This window comes from Onychomys torridus, chromosome 18 (genome assembly GCF_903995425.1).
Source record: "Onychomys torridus chromosome 18, mOncTor1.1, whole genome shotgun sequence".
NCBI classification, from domain to species: Eukaryota; Metazoa; Chordata; class Mammalia; order Rodentia; family Cricetidae; genus Onychomys; species Onychomys torridus.
This window is the reverse complement of record NC_050460.1, coordinates 33,102,636-33,129,459: the sequence shown is the minus strand read 5'-3', so window position 1 is coordinate 33,129,459 and position 26,824 is coordinate 33,102,636. Positions and strand designations below refer to the sequence as shown.

Here is a 26,824-nt window from a genome sequence, read left to right as displayed (position 1 = left end):
GGGGTAGCTAGTGGACTCTTCAGAAGTACCCAGCTGTTGATTGCCTTCTACTCAGCAGATCCTGGAGTAGGCATCCTCTCCAGCACTTAGGCCATCAGGGGGGCCTGCATAAATGTCACTAATGACTCAAGACCATGGCTACATGACCCTCAGCAGAATTCTGCTTGCTCTTCCACTTTCTTTACCATGAGCATCCCCCCAGACAGGCCTGAGGACTCAGCCCAGCTCTTAAGCATGAACAAACAATTGCGAAATTTAAGCTTCCCATGGAACAGTCCCTGTTTGGTTCTGTTTTTCTACAACCGCCAACTCTTAAGGAACCCCATCTCATCCTGTGATTGCTGTGAGGGTTAGTTTTCGTAATGTGACTCTCTGCTCTTTCCTAAGTACATCAGAGGAAAAGCACTTACAATACAAGGGGGGGAAATAGAAATCAAATACACATTACTGAAAGGTGGTGTTTCAGTATGGAAAGATTTTGAATCTAAGTGTCTACGTCTCTCTGTTCCTTCTTTCAGAATGCTAGAAGATGACCTTAAGCTAAGTAGTGATGACGAAGAGGGTGAACAGGTAAGATGTTCTTGTGTGTTGCTGTCTTGTACATGAGGCACAGATGAGGGTAAACTGAGTCAAGGAAACACTGAACCAAGCTGTTCTATGATACTGGCCATTGTGCTGCCCCTCAGCAGTTTCTGTGTAGTTGGACCAGTTTATTGAAATGTCTTGAGCTCTGATCCCATTAAAAGCTTTCATTCTGTGATTTCTTTTTTAATGGCATAGAACCCAACAATAGTGTTTTTAAAAGAACTGATAAAATCAGGCTTCCCTAGGAAATAGAGGTCACCCCCCCTTTTTTTAGCATCTTTTGGCAAAGATAACTGGCCTTCTCGACATCAAACATGTGACCTTATGCTCATCAGCATGCAGCAGGGAGGCTGTACCATTAAATATTGAGAAGCCTTATACAGATATTATTAACAGGGAGAAGGGGCGAACACAGAGGTGAGCGAACATGATGAATAAAAAATAATCACGCGCAGTCTCAGCTGTTTGTCTTAAATGATAAATGTTCTTGAAATAGTCTCCCTTGCTGTTGATTTACCAGCTTGAGACATCAGTCAGGGGGGCTATAAATAGTCTTCTGATCAGTCAGTTAAGGTGAAAAAATACCCACTTAACATTCATCACCCTCACTTCTGCATCTCAGGAAACGTTTTTATTTTAAAGCAGGTTTCACAACACTAAAGACAGATCTTCCTACATTTCTTTCATTTGCCCTATCACCTATATTGCATTTTGTTGAATTTGGATGAATAAGATAGGTTAGAGAGACCATTTGAAGAGTTTTCTTTTTAATGTCATCTTTATGTGTTAGGCTAAATGCATGTGCCACTCTGTTGATTTTGAAATAGTGAACTTGCTTCAAAGGTATCCTGAAATGTTGTGCACATGATTTGCTGTCTAGGCATGCAAATACAAATAATGTTTATAAGGAGCCAGCAAATGAGAGAGAAAAGTCAGGGGAACATTACTAAGAAGTGTGCCTGGTCAGAACATGGGTGTGGGGCCATGGAAGGCTTGTTCCTCTCTGAGATAAACTAAGGCACAAGGATGCAAGAGGACTCCATGAATCTGGGAACCTGGTTGGCAAACAGAGTGCCTCCCTGGAGAGGAAGATTAGCTGGGGAGAAAGGGCCTTTTAGACTTTGAGAATTTTAGAGATGCAATAATTTGTCTCTAGATGTCTATCCCAGGCAATCAGATACCCACAGCTCAGCAGTCATTGGAGAAATGTAAAACAGTTTGACTTCTAATTTTGTTTTCTCATCTATGTTACTAAAAGAAAATGATTTCATCTCTATTTTATACCACTGAGAGGCTCAGCTAGGTACCAAATGGGTTAAGCCTTCCCAATCATGCAATTTGTGGATAGTTTATATTAGAAAAAGGATTCACAGGGTAAACAGTTTCTAGAACTATTTGCAAGAAATACTTACAGTAAAAATGAAATTTAAGAAACCCATTACTAACGTTGTACTTTTACATTCTCTAAAGTCAACGGAATCATTTGTTTTATTATCTACCTTCCGGTCTACAGCCATTGGTAACACTGTACTGTGACATATAGGTCAGACCCTGTATTATTGTGTTTCAACCCTTGTATATATTTTACAGTTTTAGTAAAAGGAGCACTCAGAATGAATGATTTTTACACAGTAATCCCTAACTTATTAACGAACTCCAAACAGTGTTTTTGCATATGATACTATAAGTTAAATTGTCAACATTAATTGTATTAAGCTGTCTTATTTGGGTCTAAAGTATACTCTTATATAATCACAAAATCATAACACTCCCACTGTTTTTACTGATTAAGTTTATTTGATCATTCCATGTGTATATGTAGTGTATCCTGTTTATTCTGCCTTAGAGAATGGTGGGCTCACTTTTTAGTATGCAACTAAAGACAGTGTCTCCCCTGCATCCCAGATTCCATCAGTTGTCAGTAGTTCAGCAGGGAAAAAGCAGGAGCCCATGACTCCTTTCTTGTCTACCATGGACTGTTGTTAGTAGGCCCATTCTTGAGCCTTCCTAGTTTAGGCTCCTGTAGCTGCTGAGATCATGTTCTTTGTGAGGGCTATATCATGACCTGAAGACAGCACTTCACATCCCTTCTCCCTGTCTTCAAAGATCTTATATTCTTTCCACTCTCTCTTCCATGGTGTTCCCTGAGCCTTGAGGGGTTCCCCTACTTTTAGAAAAAGACTAAGGATAGTATTCCCCCCATGAAAACATGCAGCCTGTACATACACAAAACATACATTTTTCATTCTTTTTTCACATGTTGGTTTTCAGTGATCGTTCCAGGTACAATCAGAGTTTACCTCTTTCCCAGAATTCTTTTCAAAAAACTTTGCATACTTCCCTGCCCAAGATCAGCGTAGTTGTCTTTGTAAATATTGGAACAGCTGGCCTGTGTGGCCACCTGAAAATAAAAAGGACGTCCATAAGAGCCTTAGATTGCTGTGCATGTTTGCCTCACACTCTGATGCATTTTCTCCAACACACCTGTCTTCCTGTTGCTTTTTCTCCTAATTGCCTTTGTGCTCTTAGAAATGAAGACAGGAGGCTAGTTTAGTAATGAGGACCACCAAGCCTTGCCCCAGGGTTCAAATACCTGCCCAGCTGCAGAGTAGCTTATCAACCACGAAGTCCTTCAAGTGCTCCACTTGTAAGCATGCTCCATATCAGTTACTCTCCCTGTGGCTGTGAAGAAATGCCTGAGAAAGCAACTCAAGGCAGGAAGGGTGTTGGGGGGCTCACAGTTTGAAGGCATACAGTCCAGAGTTTGGGACAGTAGGGTCATCAGGCTGCTGGCCATAGTGCTTCCACAGTCAGGATGCAGAAAAGATAAAAATGTCCAACATAGACCTCTGGCCTATACACACACACACACACATGCATACACCCACACACGCACTCACGCGCACACACACGAACACACACACACACACACACACACACACACACACACACACACACACCACTTCATACAGCCTTTTAAAGTGGCTGTCATACTGCATTATATAGACATGGTAGTTCATTGGTTATTTTATAATTTTTCTCCATGAATATCCTATCATTACATCCATCACCAACTTGACAAGCACAGACAGTATAGAATTTAATCTTGGAACATCTGGAGTTTGTGTGGGAGTGGGGTTAGCCCAGGCCAGCCTCTAACTTTTGACAGTCATCATCCCTCAGCTTCTCAAGTACTCACTCTCCCTGCCATCAGTGAGAGAGCCGAGTCTTAGCCCGTATTTCATAGCCACTCTGCATTCCATCTAGTAAAAAAGACTAGTCTTTCCTCCCCTGCCACATCCTGCTCTTACTGCCCTCAAGTTGCCAACCCCTCCCCTCATGTCACAGAGGAGGCTGCCCAGTCCTACCAGACGTTTGTCCCATTTGCTCTGCTTCTTTGGAACTTGTCCCCAGCCCTGCTTTCCCCACTAAGGACAACTCTTCTCTGTCACAGCTGCTGTGCTGGAACCACAACTGACCCAAATGCCTGTCTCTTTTCATCCCTTGCCTTACCCGAAAAGTGGCATTGTGGACCACTCTTGTTCACCGCTTTCTCGAAGGGGTCCAGTACTACATACCTCTCACCTGTGCCCTTCCTCTCCACCTGATTCTTCTCAGAATGATTGGCTGACTGCTCACTCTCCACCACTGGTGGGTTGGAGTCTGACCCTGTTGCCTTTTCCTTTCTAGTTCCTTTGGGGCATCCTTGTCCCTCCTCGTGACCTTAAGTTTTTATGTAATGGCAACTCCTATGCAGCCTCAACTTCTGGCTCAGAACATGCTTCTAAACCACACACATGCTCAACTTTTCAATTGGACTGTCTCATAAGCCTTCCAGACTCAGGCCATGCCAAGCTGAACTTCTGGGTTTTGCCTCCCCTCTACCCAAATGTTTGTCTTGTGACTGTTCCCATTTCCAGAGCTAGCATTACCAGATGCCCATTGCTCAAGCCTCAAATCACAGACTCAGTCTTGATAACTCCCGTTCCTCATTCAAATATGCCTTTCTTCTCTAACGCCTATAAATTTAACTTCCAAAATGAAATATTAGTCTCCCTACCCCTTTCCATCCCAACTAGTTTAAACCAGCTTTTTATGCTGTTCTCCAACCTCTATAATAGTTGGTCCTCAGTGGTCTTTTTAAAATGTATGTCAGATCAAATTATTTTTAAAAACTATTATTTTTATTTATGTATATATATCTTGCTGTCTGTATGGGCACCACATGCATGCAGTACCCATGGAGGCCAAGAGGGGGCATCAGATAACCTAGAACTGGAGTTAACAGGCACTTGTGTGCAGCCTATTGTGTGTGCTGGGAACCAAACATGGGTTCTGCACAGGAGCAGCAGCTGCTCTTAATTCAGCCAGCTCTCTGGCTCCCAAATCAGTTTTTTATCTAAAATCTGCAATGGATTTCCTCTCCCAGCTGGAGAGAAATGAAGTGCTCGTATCATGGCCTCCACTAGCCTGACAGTCGAACCTTGTCCACATCTTCCCTTCTCATTGACCTTGTTCCAGCACTTAGGCCTCCTGGGCCCTCTCTTGGCTCCTCTAACAAGCCATGCTCAGCTGCCCCAGGGCTTCGACAGGCCTCTGCTCTGTGTTTCCCCTGGGTAACACCTGTGCATACTGAAGGTACTTTCTCAGAGAGACCCTGGCATGGCCTTTTCTCAGTAATATTATGCTTTCTCCAGGACCTCATTCTAATTTTAGTTTATTACATGTGTTTACTTTTGACAGTAACTATTCCTGTCAACAAAACTGAAAGATCCCAGAGGACAGAGACTGTCTGGCTCAGTAAAGGTTCTATCTGTTGAATGGATACATAAATAAACACAGAGTATGGCCTTAAATTGGGATTTAGTGACCTATGGACTAATCCATAGGTCCAGAAGCAAAGATGACCTTTGGTCTGCCTTTATTTCTCTTACTAAACACTGATATTTTTTTCTAATCCCAAACATTAGGTAAACATGTTCAGTGACAGGAGAAAAATAGAAGAGCTAAGATTATAAGGCAGCTCTAATACATTCACAGATAACATGCCTACTTGATTTTAAAAAAAAGTGTCTATACTGTCTGCAAGAAAACTGCATACAAATTTCTTACACACAGTGTATGTCAAGCCATATTAAGGTTACAAGGTTTTCTCAGTCATCTCAAGTTGAGGCCTCCAAAGTCAAGAGAATGGGATCTCCTCATTGTCTTTCTCAACGGTAACAGAATTTTAATTGTGCCCTCAACTGTGGCAAGGTTTACTTGATAAGTTGGCTGTGACACCCTTGAAATGAAATCATGCTGGCATGATGGCCCTCAGAATTCTTACACTTGATGAGGCTGGAGCAGATCTGAGCATCAGATTTCTTGTTTGGATGTAAATGTAACAGATTCCAACGGTTAATAGTCCCCTAGGGGAAAAAATGGGAAGCAATCAGAAGATGAAATGATTCCTGAAGGCTGAGGCTGCCTTAAAGGATTTCTGTGGTGGATTTGGAAGGAGAGAGGAATCAGTGCGTGTTTCACCATTTGGTCAAAAAGATGATCTCTACCTCTTGAGTCTGTGAAAGCTTGGGGAGTGAGACAGAGCAAATCTCTAGACAGGATCATTGCAGCTGGGGCATAAGGAAAAGGACACATGATTGAGACTTTTGGCAAGCAGTAGCTCGAGTGTCAGCTGCTAGCAAGGTTTCCGAGATGACAAATCCACAGCTCAGGGAGAGCAAGGGGAGAGCGATCCACACTGAATGGCGACGTCTGTGCCTGAAGCTCCAAGTAATCACATTATCCACAGAGATTGGGCAGTCTTTTCATTTTAATTATATAAGTGCATTTTTCTCTTTAAATGAGTGTAGTTTATCCACTTAAACTGACTGTTTTAATTTTACAGGCAGCGATCATTGGATTTAATCTGTAGAGGGGAATTTCTCTATTGGCCTAATTGATTTCTCAGCACAATGAAGGAAAGTTACCTTTTAATCCCCAATCAATATTTGGAGAGCATACAATTAATTTAATAGATATCTATGTCATTAACATAAATCTGCAAGCTAAAGAGGCAATTATTTTCTTATTTATAATACAGAGGGTAATAATCTTGTCTGTCAGGAAGAATCCAAAGCTTCTGTGCCCCTAACATGTCCAGGCTGCAGGAGAGGCCCCGCTGAGCCCCACAGTGCAGCCAAGAGTACAGCCCCACAGCGCAGCCATGGCATTTCATTTGCTCTCTTGCTGACTAGCAAAGAAATAGCCCTATCTCATTTCTCAGCTCTGTCCTGTAGAGGCCACTGATGACTCATACCAGTTTGGGGGTAAACTATTAAAAGCAGATTTCTGCTCTTCATCCCTGCCCCCTTGTTGTATTTTAATATGACAACTGCATAACAGAAAACAGAACTTCGAAAACCTTGAGAAAGAAAACTTTAAAGGCATTGACACTCATGTCAATCTGTGATCGCACAAAGCAGTAAGGGAATGAAACGCAGCCAGGAAGTAGAGGTCTCTGCAGCCCAGTTCCACTCCGTGCGTTTTTTTCTTCTCAGCCTCAGCTTGGTTGATGTGGAGGTTCTTGGCCTGTGAAAATTTATTACACACAGAGTCAATCTGCATTCAGGCAGCCAAGTCTGAATAAATAGAGTCATTGTGCTTGTCTGGGATTTGTGGCCAGAGTTCATCCAGTCAGCGTGACATTCACATCCCAGGAGATTCATAAAAGCCAACACCCTGGTATGTGCTCTTGGATCCTGCCAAAACTGTGTAGAATTATATAAACAGGAGTTGAAGCAGTAATCAGGACCAGGTTTGAGGGGCATGGCTCCAAAATCAAGCTTCTTTTCCATGAGAAATGAAGTGTATTAGAGATGTTATTTGTATCCAAACAAGAGCTAGACAATTTTTTCATAAATCATTGCAAGAATAGTCTTAAATGCCTACTAAGCTGCACATATCCATGCAAGCTGCTGGCTTACTGCTCAAGATGAATTACACATTAGTAATATTTGTTATGATAATTTAACCACAAAAACTTTAAGTAAATTTTCAATGCCAGAAGATGCCTTGTTTCTGAAGGACTATGCAGAAGACTATATATTATGTATTTTAAACCCAATAGGAACACGGGGAAAAGAGTAGCTTATATTTGGTTTTATTTCTAGTCTTATAATCATGTTCCTGAGTAAACATTCAGTTTTATAGCATTGCTGAGTTAGTTTCCCTTCTGTATGGAAACACAGTGAGTATAGTTGGAGACACCTGCCTGTCAGATCTTTGTCATACCTGTCTAGGGATGAGTACCCAGCTGAACTGTCAATCACAATCCTGGAAGAAAATGTAAGGGCTCAGCAGGAGGATGGGTTTGTTTCTCAGCCCTAATGCTCAGTTAAGTAATTCCATTTTATAAACCAGAGTTTACTGTCATCCAAAGTAAATGGAAATTTGTCTTTATCAGATTATGGAAACCTGTGAAAGCCACACACCAGGGAAGTGGGGAGCCAAATTCTTCTCTTTCCATTCTAGTCGGCTGTAATTTCCAAAACTAAAATAGTTAGAGCTCACTGTCCACAAATGTACGAAGCCCCATATGCTGTTCCCCAAAACGTGTTAGAGACCTTCTCTTTGGAACTCAGGTGAGATTTATATAAGCTGAGGCTGAAGAATGTGCCTTACTTCCAACCTCAACCCTATGAATGGAAAACTAAAAAAATGAGGAAATTATATAAAAATTAAAAGAAGATCCAATAAATGTAGGAAAATAAATGATTAACACAAAGACAAGAAACCATGTTGTTTGCTAGAATAGTAGAATTTACACAAGGATCTCCATTTTTTTTTTAAACTAAGGCAAGATTTTGTTAATAACAGATGTCAGTACCACCCACCCAGACCCTCCATTCCAGGAGCTCAGGGAAACCAGCTTCCAGACCAAATGGGCCATTCTTCTCCAACCTAGCTTTCAGCAGAACTGTTATTGGCAAGGAAGTAGAATTCTCCCTCCAGAGCACATTCCTTCAACTGGGAGGAGTGACCCTTTGTGCTGTGACTTTGAGGATTGTGGAGTTGGGGGTTTGTTTTCTTCATTAGCGTGTTGGGAGTGTCGGCATTTCAGGTGTCTACTGTCTTTCTGTGTGCTATCACATCTCTCCAGGTGTGACTGGTATCCTGTGGCAAAGGAATTAATTATCTACAGTTAGGTATTCAGGTGTTTGCTCCAGATAAGCATTTGGAAAGTTTTGTTTTCATTTTTTGTTGTCCTAATTTTTCTTCATGTGTGGGGCTGGTTATCTCCTATGCACAGCTCTTCTCAGGAGACTCTTAGCCTGGAGAAGCATGGGGACAAACCATTTTTGTCATTCAAGGGCTCTTGGCACTTTCCAGTTCTATCCGACCAGCTCTGCAGCCCATGGGTTATGTTGAATAGAATAAAATCCATCTCTAAGAAACAGATCAGACAGTTATTAAAAAACAGGTCCAAGGCACTCCCTCGGGTGAGCTAGGTTCCCAGACAGCACTCCCAAATCATTAAAAATATGTTTGGAGTGGCAAAGGAAAGACCATCATTCCAATGGTGAAATATCTTTTATGAAGGGAAAAAAAAAAAAAAAAAAACCTTTATTCTTGATCAGGAGGCTGTGCTTGGAAGAATGAGCACACTCTGAAAGAGAAAATGCATTTGATTTTTGTTCTAAATCAGTTAGTGGCTGTGTCTTTTCCCCATTAGCTGAGGTGAGACCTCATAATCTTATTCAATTAGAATTGGTTAGTAAGAAATGAAGGGGGAAGTGGAAAGGGGCTCCTGCTCCAGGCCATCAGATTCTAGAATAGAGTATTGGGCCTTTTTGCAAACAAATGTCTTACTGGGAGGGAATGATTAAAACATTTGCATGAAAGTCTTACTTACCAGGTGAGAAAGATAAAAATATGTTAATTCCTTATCCTAGACCCAAGTTTTATAGTATTTGATAGAAATGACTCATATTTGACATTGCTCACAGTCATTACCACAACTGAACCATGGGAGGTACAGGTTAGCCAGGATTTCTCCCTGGGAAGGTAGATTAGCACTGTCTCTGGGTTTATCACCCTTCAAGCTGTTGTTCTTAAAAGTCCAAGGCGGTTCTAGGAAGAGTGTGTGCACTTCCGTAAATGGCTGCAGAGCTGGGTTCTTATGGGAAGTAAAAAATCTAAACACCAATAATTGGAATTGTTGCTGCTTCCTCCTGTATAACTGGTTTGGAAGGTACAACTGGGATAATCTTCTTGACCATTACAAACTTATCTTTACTTTCAAATATTGGGTATTTTTTAGTAGAAAAGTTTGAATATAATGTAAATACAAACTTAGATATTGGTTCTTCAATTACAGATTGCAGTTATAATAAAGATACCAAGATACAGATTGCAGCTATAACAAAGCTACCAAGATATTTATTTCACTTTCCTGTGTGATCTTCATATAAAAAGAAAGTAATGTGTAGACTGTGTTTGCATTCACAGTTATTGAACACCCACCAAGACCAGTAGGTCATTAAGGGAATTCCAGCAAAGCATCTTACTAAGAGATGTTTGTAAAAGCTCCAAAGGCATTTGGAAGCTCACAGAGTTAAAAATGACTCATCCTAGTATCTAACTGCTACAGCAAAGAGAACTCAGAGAAGTAATAGTAGAGCCAGAGCCCAGTAGGAAGAAGATGGGGGGGAAGAGGGAGAGATGGTGATGAGTGGGACCAGGGTACATTGGGGCAAGTGGAATCATTTCAGATGTTCTGTAACACAATAAAGGTAACTATGGTTGACAACCATTGTTCACATATTTCAAAATAATTAGTAGAGAAGAGTTTGAATATTCCTAACACAAAGAAATTATGAATGTTTGAGATCACAAAGATGCTGTTAGCCTGATTTGGTCATTAAAAATCATACAAACATTGAAATATCACAGTGGACCTCATGAGTGTATATGTGTGTGTAAGTACACACACACACACATACACTTACTATGATTCAGTTGAAGTTTGGGGTATATATTTAAATGACAGTTATCAATAAGCCATCATCATTTGGACCTTGTTCAAATTGTGGCTGCATTCAGATTGCCAATGTGGACCAAGTTCTAGGAGCACAAAATGATCAAAGTCCAGATGAGTAGGTCACAGAGCTATGGTGGGATCTGCAGGATTTAGCCATCACTCCACCTGGCAGACTGCTTAGAACATCGAGCAATAATTCCTGCACACTCGACTCTCCATGGGGGTAGGGGCACTTGATCTGATCCCAGCCCAAGCCTAAATAACCAGCTGGTTTTGAACTTACAAAGCTACAAAAGGATTTTGTTTTTCCTGCTAGCATCACCTTTAATGCAAAATTTCAACACAGCAAACCCAGTGATCCCATACATAGCCCAACAACTACATTAAATCAAACCAAATGTAACAGTCCAGAAGCACTGATCAGACAATATAGAACTTAGGATTCATTACCAGTAACTGACTTTGTTTCTTTACCCTAATAGTGTGTGTCATGATTATAGAGAATAGGCTTGTCTATGCAGGTGAGACCTAGATGCCAGAGAGCCTTCTAGGAGGTGACCACCTGATTCAGACCTATGTTCTGGTGTTACCATCGACATTCCAAATATAATCTCCCACTGTCAAGAACTAGAGCAGTGAAGGCATACCCTCCTGTAGACTCTCCTAGCAGCTCAGCCAGCTTTGTCAACACACAGATGGGCAAGTGCTCGGATGTGCATGCTTCCTCCCGCTGAGAAGGCACAGTTGTCTTACCAGTGTTTGTCCCAGAATGCAAAAGTTTGTGCTGCTCTCACAAGGGCCTCCTGTCAATTCTGAGGGCAAGTCAGTTTAGCTCTCTATTATCCAGAAGCAGCATGTATCAATGAGATTACTCCTAGTTACTCTTCAGTGGCCTTTGGTCTCATCCAGACTTACTACAACCAGGCTTGTCCTTCTTTATACAGTCCTGTGCTAGAGTTGTTGGTAAGGTCATGGTGAGATCAAATTCTCTCTTGATTAAACAGCAAACCCTAAGATTGTAAGGGAAATGAACTCTAGAACCAAGAGGAGCCATAGATAGCTCAGAGTGTGTCTCCAGGGAGAAAAATGTCCTAGAAATGCTTAACAAGGGCAAATGTGCCTTTCCTAATCCCTTAGAAGACTTAGTCATGCCCAGAAGTCCCCTGTTTACATCCTCCAAATGTAAAGAACCGCTTTCTGATGAAAGAAGAATGCACTAAGATCTCTGTGCCATCTTAAAGAGAGAACCAAAATTAAAATGCCACCTTGCCCCCAGTGGTGAGCTCCCCAGAGATGAGTAGAACCTAACTCCTGTTACAGACCCAGAGTTCTAAGAGGAGGGCACCAGGGAAAGTGGAGAGTTGAAGAAACAATGAGTTTTAAAGAAAATGAACTAGTCCTCAGAGCTTCAATGGAGTCTAAGTCAGGGAGGCCAGAAGATGAATGTTGCCTTGCCTCTGACTTCAAGAGCCTCAGTGGTTCATCCGCTGCTGCCCCCGTTCAGCCGTTGGCTTTCTTGATGAGTGCTGCCACCTCTGGAATTCTGCCCTGTCCAGGGAGACTACTCAATGTGGGTTTTATAAAAAGTAAGCAGTATTCACACAGAGCAGTCTTTATTAGAACAACCAGACAGCCCAGGGTGCCCAGCCAAGGAGGGCTTTCTCCTCCTCCCTCGGACTGCCATCTGGTTCGCCTCCCTTGTCACTTTCAAAATGTCCTTACACGGAGGTGAAGTGATTGTCCTCACTAGCTCTGCCTGAGTTGACCCTAGAGGTCAGGAGAAAGCCTACTGAACAGAAGGCTTCTTAGACAGCATTTCTAGGAACCTAAGAATGAACAGTACTGATTCAGCTTACCGAGAAAAAAAACCAAGAGGGGTAACCATAGCAAAGTGTTGAGCCAGAACTTTAAGCCATATGTGTCAATTTTATGACTCTTGGGGGTATTTTGCAGAAAGGGGTGGGTGTATGCGTATGTATATTCATTTGTCTGTGTGTATGTATGTGTGTGAGGAGGCCAGAAGTCCACCTTGATTTTTATTTAGGTTTTTTTGTTTGATTTTTAAACAGTTTCTTCCTTTACCTGAAACGGGCAGATTAGGACAGGCTGGTTGAATAGTAAGCCCCAGGGATCTGCCTCCCACCCTTCCCAGGCTGGGATTATCACTACATGCCACTCCCCTTCACCCTCACCTTCCTTCTCCTCCTCCTCCTCCTCCTCCTCTCCTCGGCTCAAACACAGGTCCCACGCTTACACTGACTGTCACTCCCACCTATTATTGGTGCCTTGGTTTGATTTGTGTTTAACAACTTCAGTGCACTATTTCCTGCTGTCACCCACCGTCTGTCCGTAAACAACATGTGCCAGACTTCACAGCACAAGACTTACTCTGCTTTCACTCACACCCCTCCACTCTAAATCCCACATCTTCACCGCTGGTCCCCATCCAAACCGGGTGCTCAGGCATGAAATCTGGTGTAGCAGGAATCTTAGATGGTCTTATTAATAAAAACAAACCCAGAGCCAGGTTTTGGGGTGAATGCTGGAAGATCAGAGAAGCAGAACACGCCACAGCTACCTCACCTTGACAGTTCCTCAGCTGATCCTGTTTCCTCAGGCTGGAAGCCTCTGTGTCCTCATCCAGAATGAATCTCAGCTGAACCGTGCTGCTCAAAGCCTAAAAGCTTAACCAGCCAAACACTTCTAGTTTCTGGTCCTCATGCCTTATATACCTTTCTACTTTCTGCTATCACTTCCTGGAATTAAAGGCGTGAGTCACCGTGCTTGGCTGTATCCTTGAACAGATGGATTTCTGCCTCTGGAATGCTAGGATTAAAGGCATGTGCTGCCACTGCCTATGCTCTATGTTTAATATTGTGGCTGCTCTGTCTGTGACCACAGATAAGTTTATTAGCATGCACAATATTTTGGGGAACACAATACCACTACAATCTGGTGCCAGTGCCATCCCTGACCTGAGCTGCCATATCCCACAAGAGACAGTTCCCTCTATCAGAACTGCAGTGTGTAATTAATGATGCTCTCTCCATCTTCAGCATGGTCAAATGTTCCTCTTGCCTGGTCACTGTTAACTTCATATTACTTCATAATAACCTCACATTTAGTCCTCTCTTATCCAAACTAAATTACTACACAAAAACAGAATCCAATGTGACATTTGAAAATATATGCTGTATCACCAATCCCCCTGTTATTTTTTTTTTATTATAGATTCACAGGAAGTTACACAGAATGTACAAGAATGCTTTGTGCAGCTTCTGTCCACGTAAACCTTTAATGACCTCCTGTTGTTCTGTACATCTACAAGACACAAGCCTACACTTGACCTCTGTAGCCCTTGAAATTGGCCTCATGGCTCTGCCATGGTCTCACTGCCCTGCTGAGCTGTACCACAGTGACCTTGTACATTTTCTCACCTGAGCCGGGATCTAAGCCCGATGCAGCTTTTACGCTCCGGCTGTTTCCTCTGCAGCCAGCCTTCCTCTTCACCCTCCCCCATGTCATCTCTGGACTCACACTCTCCTTTTTCCTCCAGGCCTTGCTATTCCATACTTGCTGAGCTTTCTGTAACCGTTAGTCATTTCATTGCTCGGGTTCACAGCATACAGTCCTCGTCAGCCGGAGGCATTGCTGTGGACCTGTGGACCTTTCATGTCTGCTCCACCTCCCGACTCAAAGAATTATACTATGAAGACCTTAATCTGTTTTTCCGGTCACCACTCCAAATCCAGTGCCTACACATAGTAGGTAGTTCAAATTAAATTTATCTAGCTATCCAGGCATAAATTGTATTTACATCACGAAATTGCATGGCTCTGGGCCCCCCTGAACTTCAGCGTCTTTCTTCATTTTGTTTTACTCCCTGCCCCCAGTGGCTGTGGACTTGCCCTCTGCTAGACCCAATTACAAAAAGGCATTTAATTTCCTCTTTGATTTCCTTTCAATAACAGATTGTGACTTGTAATTCATTTAGCATACATTGGAACCAGAATATCTGCTGATTATGTTTCCAAGCACCCACCTTGTTAAAATAAAGACAGAGAGAAGATGTCATCTCTTGAGGGGAGCTTGGAAAATGACTATTTCTGGCAGAAAACTTGCTTTGTCTTATAGACGCGAGCCTCAGAGTCATTCATGAATGAGTAATGCACTCAGGAAAGGCCAGTGAAGCATTCTCTTGGCCCTCTCAAGCGACTGTGCTGAAACTGAACCAAAGGAGAGCTACAGGGAAAAGCTGATGAGAGATTAAGGAAGGAAAAAGTGGTCACTGCAATACAGCCCTTGAAGGAACGGAATTGAGCAGTTCATCTAGTTTACGACTAGTTTTTCCGATTTCAATCATGAGTCACCTAAGTAATTTTTTTCTTGACTGTTTAATCCCAATGTTTATTTCTTCTACTATTTTCCAGCTATAAATTAAGACAGTGTGCAAAAACTGAAGGGTTTTGTTTTGTTGAGGAGAGTAGGCACAAAAATCTCTCAATAACCGCTCCTTGCCTAGGAATATGACTTTTACTTTAATACTATAGTTGTTTTTTGTTTTTTCTGAGAGTGATTTTAAATGTTCAGTAATTCTAATTGCCTTTCTTAATGGGTGATGATTGTGCTCTGTAAAGTATTTCATAAATTAAATAATTGTAAAAATAATTACAATGAAAGGTGCAGTCAAAAATCAAGCATTTAAAAAATAAATAAATAGTACTTGGGGCAAGTGTGCTGAGTGTGGTGACATTCATCACAGTGACAGACTGGAGGAGTGAAGAATGACAGAAGACATTGATGAATGAGTGGCGAGTGCCAGTCTCGAAGCCAACATCATGTGGGTTTGCTACAGGGAAAGCCACCTTTGTCCCGGGCTTCCCACACAATTTAGCATAGAACCCGCATAGAACCGGCCAGTGTAATCCTGCAAGGTCATTAGCAGGTGCCACTGTGTGGGACACATGGATTCACAGGCACCTCAGTGGGTGCACAGCCATTTCTTGCTTTTTGTGTGTCTTCCTTTGCTCTATAAATCATTTTCCAGCCAGCTACTCATGAACACTTGCTGTACCCCTGTCCTAGAAGTCAGCAGGAAGGATCTTTGGAGGCAAGGAGAGAAAAGAGTCAATTGACTTTAAGTTCAGACTGGCTCTTTAGTCCTGTCCCTCATGGTCCTTGTGAGGCTGTACACATATGTGTGCAGATGCTCCTACATGTGAAGGCCAGAGGTCAGCATCAGATATCCTCTTCAGTCACTCTCCATGGTATTTTCCCTTTTTTTTCTTTTTTTTGTTTGTTTTTTTGTTTGTGTTTTTGTTTTTTGAGACAGGGTTTCTCTGGGTAGCTTTGCACCTTTCCTGCAACTCACTCTGTAGACGAGGCTGACCTCGAACTCACAGAGATCCGCCTGGCTCTGCCTCCCGAGTACTGGGATTAAAGGCATGCGCCACCATTGCCCAGCTCCATGTTATTTTTCATTGTTGCTCATTGATGTCGGAACTTACTGGGTAACCAGAAATTTACAAAATATAGCAAACAGTCTCATTGGCTGCAATTTGCTCCTAATTTTGCTTGATAGGTAGCTATTGACAATCTCAGGTTCCTTTATTCTGGTCTCAATTACTAATATTGACTCTCAGATCACACATTATACCTCACACTAATGTAAAAATTATAACAAAGTGACTAAGAAAGGGCTTAAAGAGTCTGCAGAGTTGAGAGACGCTGTCTTGAAGTCAGAACCAAGGGAGAGTCTGTAGGGAGCCCAGGATAAGTCTTATTAACCACAGGCGGCCACAGAGCCTCTTTAAGCAGAGATGTCAAATGCAGGTCTCGGTGGCAGCCCATTCCACCTGAGGGTCGGTTTGAAAGTGGGCAGAGTGTCACCAGCAGGAGGAACTGCATTTGAGATAAGACTGCTTACAGGACACCAGTGACTAGTCAGCATGCTTGCTACATTTCAGTCTTGAATGCTTTGTTTTTTTGTTTGTTTGTTTGTTTTTTAAAGACGGGGTCTCTCATTGAGCCTGGAGCTCATCGGTTGGGCTAGACTAGCCAAGGAGTATCTCTAGGAATACACTCAACCTCTGCCTCTGCAGAGCTAGGGTTAAGATGCACATGTATGCATGTTTTCACAAGGGTTCTAGGGATTCCAACACTAATGTTTATGCCTGTACAGCAAGTACTCTACTAAATAAGCCATCTCCCTGGGTCACCAAAAAGCATTTAAAACAGCAACAAAAAACAAAAACAAAACTGTTGTCACAACATCATTATTGTGCCTAAAAATATCAATGATCTCATAATATTGTGTTATTGCCCAGATAGCAATCCAGTTTCCAAATGTGGAGACATTTAGTAAATCTAAAATAAAAGTTTTTTAAAAAGTCAAAAATGGTATCTTCAGTGGCTATCAAGATGGCTCCATAGTAAATAGTACATACTGTACAAGCTTGAGGACCTGAATTCAGACCTCTAACACCAATATAAAAAAAGATACAAAAAGCCAAGCATGGCCACATATGCTTACAACATCAGCATTGAAGTGGGGGCAGAAACAAATGGATCCTTAGTATTTGATGACCAGCCAGGCTACCTGAAATGGGGGGGCTTTGGGTTCCCTGAGAGACTGTGACTCAAGGGGATAAGACAGCATTAGAGGAAGGCACCAGTGCCCTCTAGACTCTATACATGCATCCATAGGTATGCCCAGCTGTGCTGAAATAGGCACATCAGCAGACACACAACATACAGATACACACCAACACAGATTTACACCTTCATTGGCAAAGAAGTTTGTTTTGGGGTTTTTTGTTTTTATTATTATTATTATTATTATTATTATTATTATTATTATTAACAGGAAATGAGAATAAAGCAATGGAAAAATAATTTCAGATGGTAGGGAAAAAATAGCTCAGGTCTTTAATGTGATTCCTGAGACACGCCCCACATGGCCAGAGAAGAATACTTAGCACCTCCCTCACTCTTGCCCCCTATTGGCACATGTGTCTTGCTGCAGCACCCCTTCATCAAGAACCTTCCTTTCATGACGTAGCAGGGCTTTCTACTAGGTTGCTAACAGTTTAAATTTCGGTTACTTGACAAAAATGTGTGTGACACAGATTTTTTTTTAAGTGTTGATTGAGCGCATAATTTCAAAGTCAGGATATTAAATAAACATCTCTGTCCTTTCTTCCAGCAGGCAGCCCAGAGAACAGCTCTCCGCACTCTATCTGACAGGTACATTTTGTCATTTTTATGAACTATAAATTGCTTTATGAAACATTGAGCCCTATTTATTGTGGCGTATAATTCATAATCGGATTTTGTCCCTACAGAATCTGAGAACTGGGATGTTAAACATCCTGCATGCTTGGATTTGTCATGCGTGCATGGAGTTTATTACTGCAAAAAATCGCCTTGTTGTATTTCACATAAAGTACGAAGAATCCCTTGTTGGGCCATGAAACAGGAGACAGGAAACTTAGGGGGGAACCCGGGTGGGGCAGTAAATTCTGAACTTTGGAATTGGGTGAGAGCCAAGCTCATTTTTCAGCAATAAGTACTTCATTTATTTTGAGGTGTTTTCTCCAATCTTTCCATATCTTTTCACCCAGAGGACTCTGTCTTTTGATAAGATTTTCTTTTGAGTTGTATGCCTATAAGCCAGCCACTCACAGTCTCCCGCCTGACTTCTTCTGTCTTGGCTTGTTTCTCCTGCCTCGTATTACTGAACTGGAATTTGCACCTTGCTTTTTCTGAAAGGTTGTGGAGTACCAAATGGAGAAATACAGAGTTGCTTTCTAAAATAGACCAAGACGTGTGTGTGTGTGTGTGTGTGTGTGTGTGTGTGTGTGTGTGTGTGTTCATGACACGAAGATGAAGTCCCTACATCTCTCCACATCATCCCTGAGAAACTAACAGTGTCAGACACAGTGGGTGACACCTCAGTTGACTGGCACACACCTCCGTGTTGTCTCGGCAGCCTTTGCCTCTCCCTCCCTTCTGACTTCCTTTCTATTCAGAATGAGCAGTTGCTGACAAGAGCAGATAAGTCCAGCACTCCTCCCAGGACCAGCTCCCACTTAGGTGAATTATCTGGAGGGCATGGGTGAAAAGCATTTCCTCTGAGGTGGCCTGCACCTAAGTATGTTTATTTCAGCTGAAGAGCTTTTCCCCAGTGACAGCCACCCAGTGTGCGTGCTCTGAGAGCATTTGCCTTATGATCTAGAGCTGCTCCTGGGAGGTTCAGAAGCCTACAGGGGTGCCGCTTCTGGGCTTTTGGATCAGGATCCAAACTCCCTAAGTGTCATAATCAAGCTCTTCCAAAACGTATTTCTTTCTTCTTTTCGTTTTCTCTTTGAAAGTAGAGTCTTTCAAGCAAATGCTTTGAAAAGCAATGGAAACCTAGATTCATAAACCAACTTTACTAATACATACACTATTTCCTTTTTGGGGGGAGAGGAGACAATGAAAAGCTTGAGATATTATATCACATCAATGTTTCTATAACCCTGTTGATATACTACAAACCACTGATTTACACCCTTTGGATGGACAGAGTTCCTAATTGAAAGTATATATTTGATAAATCTATGTGTATATATATACAGTGAGATGCATTTTCTGTCATGACAATCTTTGTCAGCATGAACCAAACCATCTTTTAAGAAAATGGGCTTTCCCTTTAAAAATCCTATAGGGTGCGTCAGAAACTAGTTGACACATTTAAAGGTTTCTTATCAAATGACTTAGCCCTGGGAAGCCAGTGTGGGCAGATCTTGATGAGGAGTCCTTTGACCTCTTTCTTACTTTTTCCCTAAAAACCCCAGTGGAGTGGGGACACCCCCTATTCAATCCAGAAGGCTTTTACTCAAAATTAGAGGAACTAGGCTTACTTCCAGGTGATGGCTGAGGTTAATGCACTGCTCTGATGATGCAATTATGGGACGCTACTGTCTCCATATTTCTTGACTTCTGTGTTCGGTCACTTGAGAGTCGTGTTAGAAGCCTGTAGGTATATCCGGCCTTTTGACATGGTGACACAGCATTATGACAAAATTTGTGTTTAAGAACCAAATAATTGAGTTGCAATTAAAAAATGTTCTAAGTGAGTTTAGGAGTCAGTGTTGGGTTCCATTAGTAGCCATCCTTAGGCACATGCAGCTCATGGCCACAAGTTGGACACCCCTTAAAGGTATGAGTAAGTCAAGATAAGGGTGCCTTGGGCACACTGAGATCTTATGGTTGGCTTGATTAGCTCATTGAGAATTTTGCCTCTTCCTCCTTTATAACACATTCTATTTTCATTATCTAGGGCATACATAGGAGCATTTGAAGTCACTTAGAGAGGGTTCACTATGTAGCCCTGGCTGGCATGGATCTTGTTGTGTAGACTAGGCTGGCCTTGAACTCCCAGAGATCTACCTGCCTCTGCCTCCTAAGTGCTGGGATTAAAGGTGCACCACCACAGCAAGCTCTTATTGTGTTCCAGGCCAGCCAGGACTACATAGTGAGACCCTGTTTTGTTTTTGTTTGGTTTTATTTAAAAAAAAAAAAAATTATAAAATCTCTTTTTCAAAATTGGGACTTAAAGGCACCTACTGAATGAATTGGATTCATTATTTTCTAGTTTTTTTTTTAATTAGAGAATAATAACTGGTCACATGGCAGGTGTCTTTTTCTGTCATATGACTGACTTTGTATTTTGAATAATCCAAACCAATGTTTTTAGAAAAAAAAAAAATCATTGTGCCTTGGGTCCACATCATTGTATGTCTTGCTTAATATTCTGTCTGTCACAATAACTACAAATTTGGAATGGAACTGATCACACCAGACCTTGGCCTACTCAAGGTAGCTACTTAGAGCATGGAATAATTTATTAATTACTTGTTGCTATGACAAAATACTGATAAAGGCAGTTTAAGGAATGGGGTTTTTAGCTGGGCGGCAGTAGCGCATGCCTTTAATCCCAGCAGAAGGCAGAGGCAAGCGGATGTGAGTTTGAGGCCAGCCTGGTCTACAGAGTGAGTTCCAGGACAGGCTCCAAAGCTACACAGAGAAACCCTGTCTTGAAAAAAAAAAAAAAAAAAGGAAAGGAGTTTTTTTTATTTGGGTTCATAGTTCCTTAACATCACCGGAAGAAAGCCATCATGGCAGGGTCTTGGAACAGCCGGTTACACCGTGTCCCCAGTCAGGAAGCAGGGAGCAATGACATAGTTCACTTTCTCCTTTCTATTTGGTCTGGGACCGCAGCCTGTGGAATTGGGCTGCCCACAGTTGATGTGTGTCTTCACACCTCTATTAACCTAAGTTCAGCAGCCCCTCAAGGTGTGCCCAGAGGCTCATCTCCTAAAAAATTCTACGTCCTGTCAAGTTGACAGTATAAACCACCACAGTCTGTTGTAGACACCGTTCTGACTCCCTAAACTATGTTTGGTTTTAGCCTATTATCACTTCTTTCTATAAAGTTCCATAACGATTACACAGCACTTCCATTTTTTATCCAAATGAAAACGCCCCTTTTCAGACCTAGCCTGTTTTCTAAGTTCTTTAATTCTAGAGATGGCAGAGAGGTCCCTTGGCTCCTCCAGCCATGCTCTCTTGGGCTCCTTGCCCTTCTTTACAGTCTCAACCATTTGCCCCCAACTCTGAACAGCCCAGGAGTACACTGGCGTTTGCCAAGGGTGGCATCATTGCAGTGATGATGAAGAAGCTTTGCTGACCAGCTTGGGGGGACGATCTGGATGTGCATTGTAAGGTCAGCTAGAAGGAAGCCTGACATCAATGCTTTGACACCTGACCCAACCTGGGAAAGGAAAGGCGAGAGCTTCAGGGTCCCTTCCTGAGGCAGGGCAACATTCTCATGCCTCTTGGGTAGTAGTGGTTGTGTTATATCCAGGTACTTTCTGAAGGTTTTCCTCTTCCATCCTTTCATGCCTCAAAAGTTACTTCGTTTGTTTTCTAAAGAGATATCCTATGCACTAAAGAGGCACAAATCTAATATTTAATAGTATAAACTAAGCTTTTTAAAATGTTTATCTTTTTTAACCATACATTTTAAAATATACATATTCATAGGCATGATATGTTGATACATGAGCACTTTGGGTGATATTTTAGTTAAATCAAAAACATCTTGGGGGCTGGATAGCTAAATAAGTAGTTAAGAGCATTTGTTGTTCTTCGAAGGACATGGCTTTGATTCTCAACACATCTACAGTGGCTTACAACCCTCTGTAACCCCAGTTCCAGGGAATCCAAGAGACATGCACTTGGTGTACGTATATGCATGCAGGCAAGACATTCATACACATAAAAGTAAAATAAATAACTTTTAAAAAATTTTAAAGCATCTGTCTCTTCGAACATCATTTCTTCATTGAAAATATTCAATGCCCTTTATTATAGCTTTTTAAAAAAATTTACATTTTTTTGTATGTACCTGTGCATGCATGCATGCTTGCTTGTGTACCATACACAAGATCAGAGGACAGCTCATGAGAATCAGTCCTCTCCTTCCACGTAAGCCTCAGAGATCAAACTCAGGCCATCAGGCTTAGTGACAAGTACTTTTACCCATGGAGCCATCTCATTAGCCCTTTTTAACTTTTTCAAATGCAGTCTGTTAATTATCTGTAGTCAATCTACTGTGCACTAACATACCAGAGCCTAATACCCAGGTCATATGCTCCAAAGTTGGGAGAGTCTCGTGATCACTAAACAGTCTTGGAAAATTAAAGATATAATACATCCATTGCCTAACTTTAAAACACACACACACACACACACACCAGATATTGACCCTAGCAATGGACTTTGTTTATACTGCAGTCCAAATAGTCACAGAGAGAACACCAGGCAATGTGAGAAGGTAGACTCCAGCTCAGCTCACCTGGCCCTCATCCTGAGATGACAGGACGTGCTGTAGGAAGATGGGCTGGTATGGGTTTTGTTCTTTGCTACACCTGAGTGTAGGTTTTTGTTTTATAATTTTTAAAAGTGTGAGGCCCACTGGTGTTCCCAAATGATGGAAACAATGGACAACCAGGGCAGAAAGAGATGGCAAAATCCTGAGATAAATAAGCCAGTTATCAAATAATAGTTTGCACAGGTACACTGTCCTTATATTCTCACATGTTTTTTCTCATTGTGGGTCGTTACACTTGTTGGCTAGGGGGACAGGTGAAGGAAAGAGAGACAGACAGACACCCCGTTCCTTTATAAAGCCTGCAAACTCTGCACTGCAGACGCTACCACATGATCAGTAACATGGAGTATATGCAAACGGCTGTTAGGAAGGAAGGATGTGCGTGCAGTGTATGAAGAGCCCTGAATATGATTAACTTCTCTCTGTAAGTAGTAAATAGCAGACAGCTCTGATCAGAAGAGAGATTCGTGTGATTTATCAATCCAAGCGACTGTTCATTTGCAGAGAAGGTGGAGGTCAATCTGGAAGTCTGCGACCAGAGGAGCATGAGGAAATTCCCAGGACTAAGAAGTTAATCATAGCCTGAGACTGCTTCCATCTGTCTTGGGGCGACAGAGCGAGCCTCTGCATGGAGAGCAGGCATGCTTTATAGCAGCAGATCAGGAATTAATATTTTCTGTGGAACCTCAGGCATCATTTGCAGCAACTTGGGTTTTATAAAAATGGAGCATAATTTTGTATGAATAAATCACACTCTGTTAGAAATGTGAGGGGCTGAGAAAAAAACTTGCTTGACTCAAAAAATAAAATGAAAAAGGGAGGGTTGAGAAAGCCAATATCAATGCAGCCGCTGAAGCAATGGCACTTGGGGGGTAGGAATGGCCATGTGCTTAAATTGTGCATATAATCATTTTCTAAAATGCCAGCATGCAACTCCAGCCATGGCTACGTTTTTATGGCTTTGGAGGCACATCACCAGACTATAACCTGTCTGCCCATCTGGCAGATTCTCAGGTCCAAGATCCATTTATACTGAAGTCCAAAGAACTGCCATGGATTTATTCATTTATTCCTGGGATCCTCACTGAGCACATGCGGCATGCTCAGTGGGGGGCAGAGCTAGGATTGAAGTGCACTAGTTAAGAAGTGCTTCTGCTTAGGGCTTTGGCAGCCAGAGGCGGGGTGTTGGGTTTGCAAGGAGGGGGCCTGGTCCTGCGCATGTACTTGCTGCTTCCCATTTTTCCCTTTCTCAGATAGATTTCATGCATGGAGTAATGTTTTCCATGGGGAAGAATCAAAGGAAATGAAGGAAATGACCAACAGCCTACAATTAAGGGAGCTTCACCTCCATGTAGAGAGTGACACATGAAAGGATCTGTGTCCAGAAACAGGTTCCTGTTCTGAGGGACTCTTGGGAAGGCACTGACTGGCTGGCGGGTGCTTCTACTCCGGCTTCCTCTTGCTGCCCCCCAGTCAAAGGGCCGGCTTCAGCTGAGCTAAGAGAACTCTGTGTTGGAGAGGGCTGCCAGCTCATGTTAATATACTCCAGGTTCGGTTCTGTTCAGTCCCTGTCAATGTGAGAGGAGAGCCACAGCTGTGGTGCTCTGCTACTGACTGATCCCTTCTTTGAAGAACATTTTTACACTTAATTATTGAGTGGGTGACACTCATGCTGCTGGGTGCCTATGGAGGTCAGAGGGCAATTTGAGGAAGTGGATTCTCTGCTTCCCACTTGTAAGTCCTGAAGAATGAACTCTGGTCATCAGGCTCAGTGGCAAACACCTTTACCTGTTGAGCTGTCTTGCTGGCTCACTTGATCTCTAAGCATCAAAAAGGAGAGATGGAGGCACTTTTAAGGCAGTTTTAAACTCACAGCTTTGACAGTGTTAAGGTGGCAAGCTTCCAGCAACCGTGCCTATGGGGCCCGTATTCTCTAGTCTCCAAAGCAAAGGATTCCTCATCGTGAAGACTTTGAGATACCATGTGCATCCCAGGTTTTCAAAGAGTATTACTATTTAGAAGACCTGTCCCATTTTCTGTATCATTTTATAATCTCCAGAACAGTCCTGAGAGGTACATGGAACCTGAAAATAAAATTTTTTAAAAAGGTGAACATAAACTGAACCATGGGTAGGTGGTATGACTCGCCCAGGGGCCACATGGAAGCAAGTGGCCCAGCGATGATTAGAATGCAGGTCCAACCAGTGCAATTCTGCCATCCTCCACACAGCAACAAAGCAAGCTTCGAAATGGTCAGAGACCTCTGCCGTAGGCTTAGCCACCTTTTGCACCCATAGCTTATTACTGCCTCAGTTGCCTTTTTATCCTTAGAACATTACCCGGCAAGCAGGGGAGAAATTATTGGATGAATAAATGAATGCATAAATGAACAAATGATTGAATGGATGAATAAACCGAGCCAGTGGTGTGTAGTTTTCAGAGGCAACTCTGGGCTTCATGTAGAAAATAATTTTCTGAATTTGGTTTCCATCCCAGCAACAGAGTGCCTTGGAAGGGAGAGGTTGATGCACAGGAGCTCATCATTCAGGGGTTCAGCTTGCTGTAGTCAGGCAACATGAACAGCTATTACATGGGTATAACAAGAGAAAAATATTGAACAGCTTTTAAAAAGATCAGTCTAAGAGTAGGCAAGACAGTCTCGGATATAAACTGCCCAGTTCATTTAAGTTAGAGTGGAGTAAGTTAGGACCCAGTGATTAGAAAACTCTGCAACTTGATCAGTAGGTTTCTGCCACCAAATGGAGATCAGGCCAGGTCTCTCTCTCTCTCTCTCTCTCTCTCTCTCTCTCTCTCTCTCTCTCTCTCTCTCTCTCTCTCACGCACGTTTCATTGCAGTGTTTTGCAATGTGACAAGACTTAAAATGCCCCCTTCTTGTCTCTACCAATTCATTCAATAAGCATTTACAGTTCTGAACCTATACACTGGGAGAGGCACCCTTCTTGTGTCTATAGAAGGAGGCACCAGAATCCACCATCTGTGGTTCCCGCTCCCCAGGTGCTTCGAATGTGGCAAAGAAAGTACAGTCGTGTGTGTATACAGTATGCATAGTGTTCCTCTTGGAACAGTTGTGTGTCAGCATGCTACGGGCATCATTGACAGTGTTCATTCAGTCCTCCTCACAGCCATCTCAGCAAGGAAGAAAGGATTCCACATGAGGGCTATAAAAAGAGGCTGTTGTCAGTAGGATCCCATTCCCCTTCCTATTCCAAACTGCTTTCCCTAAAATCCTACTGCATCTGGGTTTCTATTAATAGACTCAGGCAACTTTCTTCCGCATCTCAGAGCCCCAGAACAATCTGTCTGACCCCACAGCCGATGCCTTTAGCCACTTCAGTAAGAAAAGCCCCTGCCCCCATGAAGCCGTGAGGAAATCAGTGACCTTGGCAGGGCATGGGAAGCAGTGGAGTAATTTCAGAGCACACAAGAGGGGACCTGATTGGCATTTTAACTGTGACATGAAGGAAAATTGCATTAGTGACTATGACCAGGAATGAAGTGGAACAGAGAATGCGGAAGGATCAGCATGGACAGTGCTGGGCTGCAGGGTGGCCAGAGTACTAGCTTCGCCCTGTATCGGAAGCAGGGAGGGGCTGGAACCAGCTCCATATAGCATGAAGAACAAGAACATCGCGTTCCTTCACGTGCAGCACTTTCTTCAAGTACCTTGTTTTTCAAAGAAATCTTAACCAGCTATCTGACCAGGCCGTGTTCCATGAGCCCCTCAGAGAACTGCTGGCATGATGTGCCTATATGTGCAGTCCCCACAACTACTCAGAGTGGGAGCCACATCTTAAAGAATGGATAGTGCTTCACACCAACCGTTGTGTAATCCTGACTTAACCGTGTGCCTTTTTAATTGTTTTTATTTGTTTGTGTTTGTGTGTGAGTACCAGCATACCCAAACAAAGGTGTGTGAATGGATGTCACAGTGAGTGGGATATAGGGTTGAGCCCAAGTCGTGAGGACTGCCCTGGAAGTGTGTTTACTTGCTGAGCCATCTCCAGGGCTCCTGAATGCCTCTTAAAACAAAGCAGTCCAAGAACATGCATCCTGCTCCTCAAATCTGTTCTCATGATGAGAAGAAAAAGCCTCCTGGCCCAGCCATCCCTGACCTCTCTCCTCTTTAGTAGACACCAAGGAGCAAGTAGGAGGAGAACCTGGTAAAGCATTCAACATCTGGGTCGAAACTTTTCCAGTTGCAATGAGCAGGGCAATGATCATGGCCTCCCTCTAGGTTTGCAGACAAACCACATGA

The 26,824-nt window shown here is 42.6% G+C and overlaps 1 protein-coding gene across 2 annotated transcripts in view; it reads left to right on the top strand.

The window, feature by feature from the left end:
* Nucleotides 1–26,824, top strand: part of Aff3 (AF4/FMR2 family member 3) — a 472,213-nt gene that overhangs the window by 375,792 nt on the left and 69,597 nt on the right. Inside the window, exons 10-11 of one of the 2 annotated variants that reach the window (XM_036167292.1) lie at nt 519–570; nt 17,814–17,854. In XM_036167292.1, coding sequence (XP_036023185.1) covers nt 519–570; nt 17,814–17,854 — 93 coding nt within the window. The remainder of the gene's footprint in view (nt 1–518; nt 571–17,813; nt 17,855–26,824) is intronic. The other variant, XM_036167290.1, reaches the window with a different exon arrangement.